Raw genomic sequence first — 15,215 nt, 5'->3', positions numbered from 1 at the left:
TCATTTTCCCTGTTATTGTAAGAAAAATAGTATGATGGAAACCCTAGCGATAAATGTAAGAAAGTTGGAATCAAAAGACAAATGAACCTTTTACGAATTTTTACATTTTATATCGTGGTAAAAACATAAGTGATTTGGTGAGATTCAAATGAACGACTCAAGAGGCAAAATCAATGAATCTTCGATTCGATGTTCAGATAATCTGATCGTCTTACTCTGATGTTGTCAGCAGCGAAGTGATCCACACTACAGGAATAGATCAATGGAGCGAATGCTAAAAGCCGCCAGAGCCTCTGGCTCTCTCAATCTATCAAATCGCTCCCTCAAGTAATCATTTTTCGATCTCAATTTCTGTTGTACTGATATAATTCATTGATACGATTGTCTCTTCAGCTGAAGATACCTGTTTAAAAACATTCGGTTTTAATTAGACTATTTGAATCCGCATTTTGAAAACCACCTCATCAAGATCTATGAAATTCTTCTGAATTTTGAAAATGTCATCAGTTTGTGAACAAGTATTATCTTCGTAATCATGTTAGTGTTTTGTTGTGCTCTTGATGTTTGTATTATGTATCAGGGAAGTGCCCGATGATGTATACAAAAGCTTGGATGCAGTTGGTGAAGGTGAAAACTGGTGGGAGGTAATCTTCAACATACTTTCTTTCTTATATTATATATCATCTGTGTGAATTAAGTCCATTAAGTAAAAAATAAAAACAAAAACTCACCTGTTTCACTACTACAGGCAGTGGAGTTGCAGAAGCTGATATTAGCTCATAATGACATTGAATTGTTAAAGGAAGACATAAGAAACTTACCTATGTTGTCTGTGTTGAATATTAGCCACAACAAGCTTTCCCACCTTCCAGCTGCAATAGGAGAGTAAGAAGACACTTTAAACCTTCATGATCTAAACCATCTCCTTCTCTTTCTTGATTATTAATGATCTGTGTTTTTACCTTTTTATGATTTTATCCATTTACAGGCTCAAATCACTGAAGTCATTAGATGTCTCTTCTAATTTACTACATGAGATACCTGAAGAAATCGGATCAGTGACTTCTCTCATCAAGTAGGTTTCATTTCCCTTTCTATTGCATAGCTTATAAAGAGTTAATTAGAGATCTTGACCCTTTAATTTAGTAGATTCATTTAATACAAGTAATGCATAGCTGAATTTTTTCATCAATATATGGTTTTTATAGGTTTGATTGCTCCAACAACCAACTTAAAGAACTTCCTTCCTCCCTTGGTAACTGCCAAGATCTATCAGACCTCAAGGTGTGGCCTTAATCCTTATCATGCATTATGAGACTTGTACTTATGAATCATGATTATATAATTATTTATAACTTGCAGTATCATGTGGTAACAAATTTGTCACCCCTTTAAGCAAAAGTTTCTTAAGGGCTGTTTTTTTTATTGTTGATTTCTTAGTGCTTCCTTGTAGGCAACAAACAATGGCCTCATTAGCTTGCCAGAAGATATAAGCAACTGCTCAAAAATGTTGAAGTTGGATTTAGAGGTATCACTTCACTTATCACTTATCACTTATTCATAATATTCTTGTCTTTTTTCTTCCTTATTATTGTTCATATAATCGTTAATTGTGGGCATAAATCATTTTTCTTTTTGCATTAGGGTAACAAGCTCACAGTATTATCTGAGAAGTTAATTGGATCATGGACTTCACTTACTGAACTTAATGCAGGCATGTCATCTTCTTCCAAACATCTTTAGTTTTTAAGCCATTTTTACATGCTAATAATCTTATAAGTTGCATTTCTATCACTAATAATGCAGCAAAAAACACACTTAATGGAATCCCAGAGAATATCGGAGGCCTTTCACGTCTCATTCGCCTTGATTTACATCAAAACAGTGAGTATTTCACTGTTTCACTATTTCACTATTTCACTACTTGTTGTTCATTTTGCTTTTATTAAAATCACTTTTTATTGTTAAATATTATCCATGTCATTATGATACAGGAATTTCAGTGATTCCATCATCAATAATGGGATGCTCTTTGTTGGCTGAGTTTTATATTGGGTATTTCTATGTTCTTCTTGTAGATGGAAAAAAAAAGATTCGTTATATTAGTTTTTAAATTGTTTTTTTTTTGTTTTTGTATTTGATTCTGATGTTTATCTTCTTTTTTAATATGTAGGAATAACTTTCTTACATCAATACCAGCAGAGACAGGAAAACTTACGAATTTAGGGACACTTGATCTTCATTCAAATAAGGTAGAAACCAAAATATTAAAGCAAATTACAAAAATAGTCCCTGTGCTTTCTAATTTTTACCGGGTTTAGTCCAAAATCGAAACTTTTATCAGTTTTGATCTTTATTTCAAGGTTTCATGTTGATTTTGGCTCTTATTCCGTACCAAACACACTAAAATTCAGAAAGCAAAGGGACAATTTATGTAATTTACTCTAAAAATTAATATAATTTATAATTTACTAATGTTAATTCCTTGGATTTACTAATTCTCATACTTTGGATTCTCATTATTATAGTTGAAGGAATATCCAGTTGAAGCATGCAAATTGAAGCTTTCAGTATTGGATTTGTCTAATAATTCACTATCTAGCCTCCCCCCTGAGATTGGTAAGGTTAGCATTTTATTGTTATTTATTTAATTTTTTATTGGAAAAGATATACTTTTATGAATTAATAATATAATATTATTCTCTAATGTCTTTTAAGGTTTGATGACAACTTTGAGGAGGCTTGTACTCACTGGCAATCCTATAAGAACTCTAAGAAGGTTTAAAAAAACACCTCCATTTTATTTATTTGATCCAAATTTATATTCTTCAAGAATGTTACTTAACAATTTTCATCTTTTTTTTATTTTTTATTTAGCTCACTGGTGACGGGACCCACTCCTGCATTGTTAAGGTTTCTGCGAAGTAGACTTCCTGCTGAAGAAGGTACCCAATATTCATTTGCACCATATTTGGTATTGAACTTTATTTTTTGAGTAAATTACACGAATGGCCCCTATGGTTTGGGGTAATTTGCACGTTTGGTCCCTAACTTATTTTTTTAACTCGGAAGGTCCCTACTGTTTGTTTTTGTTGTGCGCTTGATCCCTGTCTTACCTAAAAAGACTATTTTGCCATTGATTTTTTAATTTATTTAAATAAATACACCCCAACCCCACTTCCACCTCACCTTACCTACCCCATTTTATTTAAATAAACTAAAAAATCAAGGGCAAAATAGTCTTTTTAGGTAAGATAGGGACCAAGCGTGCAACAAAAACAAACTGTAGTGACCTTCCGAGTTAAAAAAATAAGTTAGGGACCAAGCGTGCAAATTACCCCAAACCATAGGGACCATTCGTGCAATTTACTCTTATTTTTTTGATTTATAGATTTGGTCCTTTTATAAGTTTGAATGATATGTATATTTAGTTTTGTTGATTGTATATTGATATTTTAACTGTAGTATTTGTTACTTGTGATATTGTGTTATAAATCAAATGATATTAATTTATGATATAATAATTCATAAAGTTTTTGTCAAAAAATATTTAATATAACTAAAAATGATGCAGAAAGTGGAACAACATCTGAGAGCAAAGAAAAAGTTATTGTTATGGCTTCTCGTTTATCTCTTGCTTCAAAGGTTATATATTTTTCTTACTTTTTTCATCCAAATAGATTATTATTAAAGAACATGAATAATTTTTACAAAATGTGAAAATATAATTTAAAAAAAAAAATAAATCATTTTCAGGAACTTTCTTTAGGAGGGCATGGGTTGAGTGTTGTTCCACCACAAGTATGGGAAACAAGTGATATAACAAAAGTTGATCTTTCAAGAAACACAATTGAAGATCTACCTGTTGAACTTTCTTCATGTGCTTCTCTTGAGGTTAAAATCGTCCACTTTTTAATCCAAATATGAAAAATACCAGTGGCATTTTGGTAATTAATTGTTAAATGATTGTTTGTTCTTGCAGACTTTGATTTTATCAAGGAACAAGATTAAAATGTGGCCAAGTGCAATCTTGAAGTCACTTCAACATCTGGTGTGTTTAAAGCTTGACATTAATCCACTTAAACAGGTAAATTGAACTTTTTTAAAGGGTATATTGGTCATTTTTCGTATGTTGTTATCTCATTCTTTTTCATTTGTAGATTCCATCAGATGGGTTTGAAGCTGCTTCCAATCTTCAGATATTGGATCTAAATGGTAATGCAGGTTGTTTACCTGAATACCCTGCATTTTCTTCATTGATGCAGTTACAGGAGCTATATCTTAGGTGACTTTTTTTTTTTTTTTTTTTTTTTTTTTTTTTTTTTTTATAAAAAAAAAGTATTATTTTAATTAAAATGACTTTTTGTTTTATTAAGTTTAACTTTCTGTTGAACAGGAGGATGCAAATTCCAGAAGTGAGAGTGGATATAATAAGTTTACCTAAATTAAGGATTCTTGATATGAGTCAAAATTCCATTCAATCGATTCCAGAGGTAATATTTTTCATTTTCATCAACTACTTATTTATCTATTGTAATATTACTTTCTACCACCTCATGTTAATAAAATTTTCATTTTACCCCCCTTAATGTTTTTTGTAGGGTTTTAAAAATGCAACATGTCTTCAGGAGCTTCGGTTTTCAGACAATAACATTAGTGCACTTCCTGCTGAACTGGTTTGTCACACTCTCCCCCATTCTTATTCTTAACAACAATGATGCATAAAAAATGTTTTATTTTAAATTTATATATTAATAATAATTTTAATATATTTTATGATAATTGGAATATGGTTTTTGCAGGGTTTACTGGAGCCCACTCTTCAAGTGCTACAGCTTGATGGAAACCCTTTGAGAAGGTATGTATGATGTGAAATCACTGGATAGAAACACTCATAATATATATATATATATATATATATATATATATATATATATATATATATATATATATATATATATATATATATATATTGACATTTTATTGTTTTTGTAGTATACGAAGAACAATTCTTGATCGAGGAACCAAAGCAATATTGAGCTACCTCAAAGACAGATTGCCCAATCAGTAAAACATGTTTTAATAAAAAATCTATTATTCTAAAACAAATATTTGTGAGAAGATGTGTGTTGTATGTGTTTCTATTTGTTTTCCTTTGATTTTGAAGTTAATGTTATATTCTAAACTTGGTTGTTGATATGTACTTGTACGAGAAAATGCTAGAATGGAGGAGGGAATGGAATGGAGGATTCCATTCCGGTCCAAAAAAGTTGTTTGGTTGTCTTTATGGAAAGGAATAATACATTGTATGAGAATGAGATTCCTTTTAAATCCCGTGTTTTCTTTTTTATTCCAACAATCCTTAATATATATAGTATATTTTTTTCGTTTGTTTCCTCCATCAATAATTGACTAATATATATATATATATATATATATATATATATATATATATATATATATATATATATATATGGGAAAAGTGAATATACCCTTAAGGGTATATAAGGTTAGGTACCCAAACTCACCATACTACGTCGTTTTATATCATATAATACATTCTAATTGTACAATGTTCTTGTAATTTAACTTTTAAATTGATTTACGTCCATGATTTTTATAAATTACATATTTATCTTCCTCTACATAATTTTCATTTTCAACTACAATATATAAAGCGCAGTAGGTGTTCGACAAAAAGATGTGGTGTAGGAGAAAGATAATAATGAAATTTCGAAAATCTTGAAAGTAAATCAAGTTAGAGGTTGAAGTTTAAGAACATTATAATGAATATATCAAACAAAACGATGTATTATGGTGTGTTTGGGTACCTAAATTTATATACCCTTAAGGGTATATTCACTTTACCCTATATATATATATATATATATATAAAATTGTTTTTGTCATTTATCTCTGGGAGACGCTGATATATTTAATAAAACAATTTAGTAAGGTGTGTTATTAATTATCATGTAAATTTACCTTCACATAGTTTGTTTTTGTATGAAATTAATATATATATATATATATATATATATATATATATATATATATATATATATATATATATATATATATACTTTTTAGTAGATAATATTGTAAAAAAAATATAAATTATATGCACTTTTTGTTATGAAGTATTTTGGTGCTTTTTTAAATGAATTCCACGTGGTTCCAATTAATTTTGTTGTTATCAATAACTATTACATTAAAGCTTCGATATAAGAAAAAAAAATAGTAAATATAGCTAATTTCCTTATTGCCAAAAAATAGTATTGAAAAAATGGCAAATCGTAAGAAAGTCATTATATATCATAATATTTTGATTTTAACATCATTTTTTATGTCATTATATTTACAATTCTGTTGCAATATCAACCAAATGATCAGTTCTTTCTGTTTTTCTGGTAGCCATTTTTCCTAAATTGCAATAAAGTTACTAAGTTTATCAAAATTTCGATTGTGACATCGAGTTTCATATTGCAAGAAAGTCATTATATTACCATAAAATTTCGATTTTGGAACCAATTTTTTTTTTCTCAATTATGTCATTACATTTACAATTTTGTTGCAATGTCAACCAATTGACTAATTCTGGAGATGTTATTGTGGTCTACAAGCTCGATTTGTACAACAAATAAAAAAAACCCGGTTTAATGGTTCAAACTCATTTATAAGTAAACGAAAATGACATAGTGACCATTTCAAAAGATGTTATTGTGGTTTAGAAGTTCGATTTATACAACAAATAAATGAAGACCCCTACAAAGTTGATTTAATGGTTCAAACTCACTAAGCATCTCCTCGATCGACCTTGTAGGGGTCCTCATTAATTGTTGTAAAACTCGAGCTGCTAAACCACAATAACATTTCTTGAAAGGATGAGTACACCCTTTTCACCAACTTTTAAGTGAGTTTGAACCACTAGATTGACATTCAGACCCCATTTGTGAAGAAATACTTTGATGAGAATTAAACATTAAACATTATAATAAAAAGTGCCACCTAAAAGGGTGATTATGCTATTTTCGTTGACTTTTAAGTGAATTTGAACATTGGATCGACCTAAAAAGATACGTGAAACTTGGTTCGATGCAAACCCTATTTTGAAACTCAATTCTATCACATAAGATCTAACGTGACTTCCACGTCATAATATTCTCATGTCATTTATTTGATAAGTTGCTAGATTGATGCTAATCGGTCAATTGGTTGACATTGCAACAATTTTAGCTGCCACATCACTATATTGTCATGTCATTTATTTAAAAGGTCGATTTGTACAACAAGTAAATAAAGACCTCCATAAGGTCAATTCAGGAGATGCTTAGTGAATTTGAACCACTAAATCGAGCTTGTAAGGGTATTTGTTGTACAAATTGAGTTTCTAAACCACAATAACATCTCCTGAAAGGGTGACTATGCACTTTTCGCGGACTTGTAAGTGAGTTTGAACCATTTGACCGACCTTCATTTATTTGTTGTACATATCGAGCTTCTAAACTACAATAACATCTCATGAATCGATCGATTGGTTGAAATTGCAACAAAATTAAGTGAGAAAAAAAAACTCGGTATCAAAATCGAAATTTTATGGTAATATAATGACTTTATTATAATTTGAAACTTGACGTTAAAATCGAAATTTTATAGTAACATAATGAATTACTTGTAATTTGAAACTCGACGTTAAAATCAAAATTTTGATAAACTTAGTGACTTTATTGCAATTAAAAAAAAGTGGTTACCAAGAGAACATGTAGAATCGATTATTTGATTGATACTACAACAAAATTGTAAATATAATGATATAAATGAAAAAAAACAAAGTAAAGAATCAAAATCGTAATTTTATAATAACTAACAACTCTTTTACATTTTGGAATACAACTAATTCTTCGGATAACTTTCGCTTCAATCTAAGAAGTTGACAACTCTGACACTCTTCAATTGAATCCTTACTGATAAATCAAAATGATTTTGACACTTCACATGGTTTTTTCTTATTAATTTTTTTTCCACATGTCATTTTATAGTTTTTTCATTTATTAAATTCCAAATAGTATTTAAATGTAATAATAAATATGGGTGAGCAAAACCCAAACCGATAAATGAAAAACTGCTAAATCCGCAATAAACCGCCACTGAAAAACTGAAACCGATGCAAAAACCGTTGGTGGATTTTATTTTTTTTGAGAAACCGAATTTATTGGTGCGATGCGGTTTTTATCTAGAAACCGGACCACAAAACCAAACGGCACCGCAAGCTTATTAACAATAAAATAAATCACTAATTTATATTATACAATTATACATATTATTTAAAAATCTAATAAATTCTAATTTATACATATATTATAATAATTATATACTGAACTTGACAATAATTAGTAATTAGGTATTAGGTTTAATATGTGAGTTTGTCACTTAATGATAATGTGTAAAGTGTAAACACTATGTGAGTTACAACTTGCAAGCTTGTAATTTTCTAAGCACAAACTAAATAAAAAAATGAGTTTACGAATATGAGTTGCAAATGAAGGGATCAAGTAAAACAACATAAAAAACTCAAAATTACAACTTCTAAATATGAGGAAACGAAATGACACCATGTCATACAATCATAAATCTTCACATGAACACCATGATAAAAAAAAATCGTATCGGTGAACATAAAAAACCGCACCATATGTTTGACACGGTTTAAAACCGACACTGAACCGGTACAAACCGAAACCATACTAAAAAACCGTAAAACCGAACCATTAAAAAACCGCACCCAACGGTTTCTAGAATTCAAAAACCGCATATTGCGGTTTGCGGTTCGGTTTAGCTCTAAAACCGCACCATGCTCACCCTTATAATAAATACACATCAATTTCATTAATTAACTTTTCTTTTAATTTCAAAATTATTAAATTAAAACATCATTAGTATTCTTGATTTATTTATCTAAATTATTTGTTTAAATTTAAAAGAAAAAAAAACATTTTAATTTTAATAATTTAATATATATATATATATATATATATATTTTTTTTTTTTTCTTATAAATTTAATTTTTTCAAATGTTTAAAATTTCAAAATTTTTTTAACATGGGTCTCAAAAAAAAAAAAGAAAAAAACTTCATCCTATCCTAACCACCAATCCAGTAGTAAATTGCAGTGAAAAATCTCAATAAAGAATGCTGACAAATTACACGTGGACAACAACAGTCTTTCTTTTCAATTATCATACAACGATTACTATTACAAAATCCAACACCGCTTGTTGTTACCCGAAGCCGCCGCCGTTACCTTCTCCTCGCCGTCACCCGACGTCGCCGTTACCATTTCCTCAACCGGTCCACTCGGAACCGGAATATCTTCTTCATCAGGTGGTTCCAAAACCCAATCTCCATTTCCATCCAGAATCATACCTTTATTCTTCTCGATCCACCATGACCCCGGAACCAGAAACTCATCTTTCAAAAACTCACTCGATTTATTCACCAAAGACAAGCTCCGATTCACCTTCAATTCAAACTCACCATCCTCCCCATTCCACCCAGCTACAACGTGCAACATCCCCTGCAAATTATGCCAGTCTCCAGTGTTCGTCGACTCCTTCAAGCTCGAAGACTTTCGTGTATCGATCACGAAATCTACACCGGTGTTCACGTACCCGAGTAACCCACTTGGGTATAGCGGAATGAGATCGATCTTGTTTTTAATGTGAAGGATTTTGACATTTGAGAATTGGTTTAGACGATCGTTGAATGCTTGGTTGCCGACTTGAGGAGAACCGAAGACGAAGGCGGCAATTGGGACGTCTGTGATTCCGTTTTCTGCTAGATCGAAGGCGGATAAGATCGATAAACTTGCACCCAGGGAGTGTCCGGTGATAATGATGCTAGTTTCTTCGTTTTTGTAGATGCCCACCAAGTGTTTGATAGTTGTCAACACTTGTGTTCTTACGCTTTGTTTTGTGAAAGACGAATTCGGATCATCTGAGGTGTAAATCGTTAGCCAACCCTGCATTACCCTCGGAATTTCATCGTTGTCACTATCACTGCTGCTGCTGCTGCTAGTCTCGCCTGAATCTGCCGTCGTCGGAGTAGCACCAAATGTTTTCTGGCGTAACAGAGGTTCAGCAGACTCGCTTTTCGCGCCAAAAACATTAAGCCACTCGAAATCCCGACTTGTGCCTCGCCACACGATGTAGATCTCACGCCGGCCGAGTGTTCGACTCACCTCATCGGTGGTCGTCGCGATGTATCCGATCCAATTTGACTCTCGATCCCAAGACTCGCGAGACAGGGAGTGAACGAAGATGGCTTCAGGGATGGAGACTTTGGCGGTGGCGTAGAGGAAGGCGGCGATTTGGTAGTCGGAAGGAGATGGTCGGAGCATGACTTTCTCGAAGAAGGATTTCTTGCCATAGCGACTGCTGCCGGCGTACTTTGAGTTCTTGTCGTTGTTGAAGGCGTCGTAGGTGGCTTGACAGAAGTCGCCGCATCGGAGGATGAGTAACCGGAGAGTGATGTCGAATGGGTCGAGAAGACCTTCCCAGTTGTTGCTTCCGAGGACTTCCGTCCATGGCGCTTTGGATTCGGTTGTGGTGGATTCCATGGCAGTGGTTGCAGTTGCAGTTGCAGGTATAAAATGAATGGTCGTATTGTATGCATGTTTGGCATATAAGATAGGGGATAGGGATTTCTCATCACGTGACAAATTAATAATTACTCAAATTTCACATAATTAGTTGGTCCCACTTGATTTTTGTACAAAAAAAAAAAATCGACATAAGAATAGTTACATAAATGATAAAAATGACACAATGATTCGGTCATTTAAAGCCTACTTTAACAAAATAAATGGGAGTTGATAGAGAGTAAGCGTCAATCTATCTTGAAGAATAATAATCTTGTAACAATAACAAAACTCATACATAAGCAATCATACAAACCCCCTAACTTGATCACGAAAAGGGTATGTAGAAAACTCAAAGCATGAAACACAATTGGTTTTTCCTATGAAATGGAAGTTCTGAAATATTTTCGGTTCTTTTCGTGTACAATTGTAATGGAGAAATGAAAACACACTCTTTCTAATGCGGCTCTCTTACATTTTCTCCTTATTTCCTGTCGACTAATGCATTTGCATTTGGAGAAGATCGAAAGAGTTTAAGATGGAAAAGAATTAAATATAAGGTTAAAAAGATGAAGAAGAAGAGATATGTGTGAGTAAGGGAAAGATGAGAGGACTTTTGACTGAAATCAAGACGAATAATTTTTTTTGATGTGGGGAAGATAAGAATAATATTTACTAAATGGACCATTCTAAATAAAGCCTTCACATTATCATAATCATGAAAATCTTTCATCCCAATTGCTTATGATTTTGAATTCCATCGAGAAGTTTTTGTTTCAAGAAAACGAAAACTCTAATGAGCAAAATAAAATGTACTGATATCTAAACATAACCTTCAAGATTAGGGGGGTGTCGAGGTGGGTCCATTGTTGGTGAGATAAATAATTAGGTATCGGTTATACTTTAAAATACATAATTAAAAAGGACTATGATTGAACAAGGAGGATGCAGTTTCTTGGGTGGTTTAATAACTCATCAAAAACTATATATTAATATAATATAATATATGATAATTACATAAAACCATTAATATTGCAAGTTTTTGTCGTTTTACACAATTGTATTTTAGGTCCATATCAATGCCTCAAATTTACATTTTTTTTTTCAATTTTGCCCTTATGTTTGGCAAAAATATTTGATTTTATATTTTTTGGTTTATAATTATCCTTAAGTTTGGTCAAAAATTTTATTTTTACCGGATAAAAATACAAAAAGGAAAAACTAAAAAAAAGTTGTAAAATTTCGGCACTAATGAACCTAAAATACAACTTTGGGTAAATTCAATAAAAACCTATAAATTTAAGATTTTTATAACATTTGCCGTATAATAGAATACAATCTAATATAATATAATTAGACTAAGGGTATCCACAATGCATTGAACCCCATAGAGTTCAACGGATTGTCATATTATCTTTCTACAATCCATACAACTCTATCATTTTTTCCTACAATGCATTGAGCCCTACAAAGTTCAATAAAATGTTTTAAAATGTAATTTATAATAAATATTTAAGAATTAAAAACTTTCATTGTTCCCATTAAAGAGTTCAATGGTCATTGAACTCCAAATCCATTGAATGCCAACGTGGTATCTCATAATGGTGGAGTTTCTCATTCAATTCTCCCACTAAACTCACCATTATGAATGCTCTAAATTTTAGACAATAATTATATGGTTTAGTCTGTAATTTTAGTCCAACTTTTAATAAGTTGATATGTTGAGTTATTATAGTTTTATTTTTTGTAATTTTGGTCCCTGGTCCATATGAAATACCTATTTTCCTTTCCAATATTATTTTCTTTTATTTATTATAATTGTTATAACTTATAATAATAAAAAAAAAACTACAAAATATTCTATGTAAGATTAGAGTTGTAAAAATTAAAATTTTGTTTTGATAAGGACACATTGACACCATGCTGATTTTCCTTTTAACCATGATGATGGTAAAGTTAGTGATGAAAAAGTGATTTAGCCAAAAAAAAATTATTATTGTTTACTAATATAAAATTTTGCTTTCTTATTATAACATTTAATTTGTATTTTTTTAATTGTTAACATTTGGTGTGGAGATGCAAAAAGAAAACTAATATCACGTGTCCACTTCTTTTCTTTTTGTAACATCACATGTTCACTTGTTTTGGTTACCTCTTATTTAACTTTTTCCATGTTTTTTTCCCTCCAAACCCATAACATCCATAGTCACTTGGTTTTGTTTTGTAACAGAATGATTTTTGTTTTATATTTGACATCATATCTAAGTATTATATTATGTTGGAAGTCGAAGTTTTGTAGCACTAAAATTAAAATAAAGGGCAAAAATGGAAGAAGATAAAAAAGCTAGGAGCAAAAAGGTCATTTTAACAACTTTAACAACTATAAAGATACAACAAAATTTCATTCATATAGCATCTCAACAATTAAAAACTAGTCGTTCTTCATGGTACTATGTTCGATTGTTGGAACATCAACAACATTGTTGGTTTGATCATCTTGTAACTTGAACCTAAGAACCTTTTGGAGTTGACAAATAGGTTTGACTTGCTTTCTTGTAACCTCATTCGGATTAATTATACATTTTCCTGAAAAAAGGTTTACTTCGGATGATCCCGTTTCTTCATGAACCACAGGCGAAGCATCTACAATACAAACTTTATCAGCTAACACTTAATCGCCAAAAGTTTACACACAATTTAAAATCTTACATAAGTTTTTCTTTCTTTATTTATTTTTAAAATTTTTATAATCTTCAACTTAACTTACTGTGTTCACTAAAAACAAGACATGTTCCAACAGTTTCCTCGTATTCGCCAATCTGCAAAATCCAAAAGCCCACAAAATGCAACAAACATCACATAAGTTGTTTCTATTTAACTTGATGCAAAAAAAAAAAAAAAGAGTTATTACCAGCTTTATTTTGTCATCAATAATTAGGATTGGGTTCAATGTATCAAGGCCCTGCATTTTCAACCAAATGGGTTATTTAAAAAAAAAAAAGAAAAAAAGTAGGGTTTTCATAATACTGAAAGTGTAAATTTTATAGTCTAAAGTACATACAGAGAGAACATAGGGAGCATTAGGTGGAATGTGAAGTTGCCCAGAAACTGAATCCAAGTCAAGCAGCACAAATTCTTCTTCTTCACGAGAGGTTGCCATAAACTTAAAAAATCTGCATAAATATATCACAATTTCACAAATCACAACCACTATATCTATATGGTAGCTGAATTCTATAAAGGTAATGCATCTAACTAGATATAATTCCCACACTAATTGAAAGAATATATTTCCCTAGACCAAATGCTATAATTTCTATTGGCAATCCTAGACCAAATGATATAATTCTCAGATGCTATATTACAGCTATTTATGAGAGCTGTTCAATTCAGAGTCAAGATGAAACATCTGAGAATAGACTTAATACCTAATCGGTTTACAGATTCATAACTAACTCAGCCTGAAAGAATGACTTTATCTCCTAATCGATTCAGAACCGAGATCAAACCTTTGAGACTTTATCTACTAACTTGAAACTTTGAGCTTTTGATCAGAACCAATAACGAGAAATAAACAAAAACAGGAAACAAAACAGAATTAAATTAAAAGTCGGATGCTTTCATAACGGATTCAAGAATCATATTCAGAATACTTTGCAAGAGAACGAGAAGCAGAGAATAGGAAGCCGAGATGGAGATGGGGAGAACTCAGAATGATACCAATGAAGCGAGAGAGATGATAGATGAATGAGTCTTCTGATATTAATTCACCAAGCGACCAAGTATGATGTCGTATTATCGATTCACGATAGGTCGATTCAGTTCCCGCCTGGTCTGAAATTAAGGCACTCTAATTCATGTTGCTTACGCTTTCTTCGTAACCACTTCCCTGAGACACCGATAGCATATGCACTCTCTGTTTCTCTTAATTGCTGCGTCTTTGGTAAATTTTCAGTACGGATACGAGGGTATCGGGGATAAATCTTGTGCCGTACAGGGACGAGCGGGGAAGGCGTCAGGATGGTTTTTATGTCGCCGTTTCCGGTGATGAAGAGAGAGGTGGGGGGGCCTCGTTTTCCGGCGATGAAGCTGGTGGTGGGAAGGGTTTTGTGCGAGAGGAAAAGAGAAGGGGGGATTATTGTTGAAAAAAAAGGGTTTTGATTAAGCCTGTTTTTTCATTTAACGTTTGTTTCTTTGAGGATATTGATATTAAAAAAATTAAAAAAACCGACTGTTATTTCATTTTTGACATAATAAATCGATATATTTTGACGAATTATAAAAATATTACCAATTTTGTAAATTGATTAATTAATCTTTTTTTTGGAAATACATTCTCTAATCACAACACAAAATCAACAACACCCTCGAACTCATCACAACACAAAATCAAAACCTTAAATTACTTCAACTCAAAATTCAAATGAAGAGTTGTTGCTTCCCCATGAACTCAGCTTCAAACAGTTGTGAAATTGTGTTGTTCGAATGAACAAGTAAATCCGAATCCAACCAATTCCCAAATTCATTGAACGACAATAAAGTTTGCTGAACTTTCTTATTCAATGAAATCCAATCAGTAA

At 31.5% G+C, this 15,215-nt stretch overlaps 3 protein-coding genes across 4 annotated transcripts; 1 reads left to right on the top strand and 2 right to left on the bottom strand.

The window, feature by feature from the left end:
- The first annotated feature begins 86 nt into the window (after nt 1–86).
- On the top strand, nt 87–5,390 carry LOC111916997 (plant intracellular Ras-group-related LRR protein 6). Its single transcript, XM_052767375.1, has 21 exons — nt 87–327; nt 581–644; nt 749–885; nt 989–1,075; nt 1,209–1,284; nt 1,454–1,528; nt 1,645–1,714; nt 1,807–1,884; nt 1,995–2,055; nt 2,174–2,252; nt 2,529–2,619; nt 2,719–2,779; nt 2,878–2,945; nt 3,575–3,645; nt 3,757–3,894; nt 3,983–4,087; nt 4,161–4,285; nt 4,397–4,493; nt 4,602–4,676; nt 4,803–4,858; nt 4,996–5,390. Exons 1-21 carry the CDS (start codon nt 263–265, stop codon nt 5,069–5,071), a joined length of 1,755 nt encoding a protein of 584 aa, XP_052623335.1. The 5' UTR covers nt 87–262; the 3' UTR covers nt 5,072–5,390.
- Nucleotides 5,391–9,159: 3,769 nt separating this feature from the next.
- Nucleotides 9,160–10,702, bottom strand: LOC111916996 (phospholipase A1-IIdelta). The gene has a single exon (XM_023912644.3). It carries the CDS (start codon nt 10,612–10,614, stop codon nt 9,253–9,255), a length of 1,362 nt encoding a protein of 453 aa, XP_023768412.1. The 5' UTR covers nt 10,615–10,702; the 3' UTR covers nt 9,160–9,252.
- A 2,278-nt stretch (nt 10,703–12,980) lies between these two features.
- On the bottom strand, nt 12,981–15,190 carry LOC111916995 (uncharacterized). Of its 2 annotated transcripts, none has more exons than XM_023912643.3 (5): nt 15,032–15,190; nt 13,697–13,808; nt 13,547–13,597; nt 13,403–13,454; nt 12,981–13,278 (listed from the first exon to the last, which is right to left on the bottom strand). In XM_023912643.3, exons 2-5 carry the CDS (start codon nt 13,793–13,795, stop codon nt 13,067–13,069), a joined length of 414 nt encoding a protein of 137 aa, XP_023768411.1. In that variant the 5' UTR covers nt 13,796–13,808; nt 15,032–15,190; the 3' UTR covers nt 12,981–13,066. The 2 variants fall into 2 exon arrangements, with proteins under 2 accessions (XP_023768411.1, XP_023768410.1); XM_023912642.3 differs by lacking the exon at nt 15,032–15,190 and adding an exon at nt 14,356–14,990.
- Nucleotides 15,191–15,215: the final 25 nt, after the last annotated feature.

Source organism: Lactuca sativa, chromosome 9, assembly GCF_002870075.4.
Source record: "Lactuca sativa cultivar Salinas chromosome 9, Lsat_Salinas_v11, whole genome shotgun sequence".
Classification (NCBI taxonomy): Eukaryota; Viridiplantae; Streptophyta; class Magnoliopsida; order Asterales; family Asteraceae; genus Lactuca; species Lactuca sativa.
This window is presented reverse-complemented; position numbering and strand designations above follow the sequence as displayed.

Coding starts and splice junctions, on each gene's coding strand:
- LOC111916997 (XM_052767375.1), top strand. CDS start 263: ATGGAGCGAATGCTAAAAGCCGCCAGAGCCTCTGGCTCTCTCAATCTA. Junction 328..580: donor CTATCAAATCGCTCCCTCAA/GTAATCATTTTT, acceptor ATTATGTATCAG/GGAAGTGCCCGATGATGTAT. Junction 2,056..2,173: donor TTGGCTGAGTTTTATATTGG/GTATTTCTATGT, acceptor TTTAATATGTAG/GAATAACTTTCTTACATCAA.
- LOC111916996 (XM_023912644.3), bottom strand. CDS start 10,614: ATGGAATCCACCACAACCGAATCCAAAGCGCCATGGACGGAAGTCCTC.
- LOC111916995 (XM_023912643.3), bottom strand. CDS start 13,795: ATGGCAACCTCTCGTGAAGAAGAAGAATTTGTGCTGCTTGACTTGGAT. Junction 13,598..13,696: donor ATGCTCCCTATGTTCTCTCT/GTATGTACTTTA, acceptor TTGAAAATGCAG/GGCCTTGATACATTGAACCC. Junction 13,279..13,402: donor TCTTGTTTTTAGTGAACACA/GTAAGTTAAGTT, acceptor TTTGTATTGTAG/ATGCTTCGCCTGTGGTTCAT.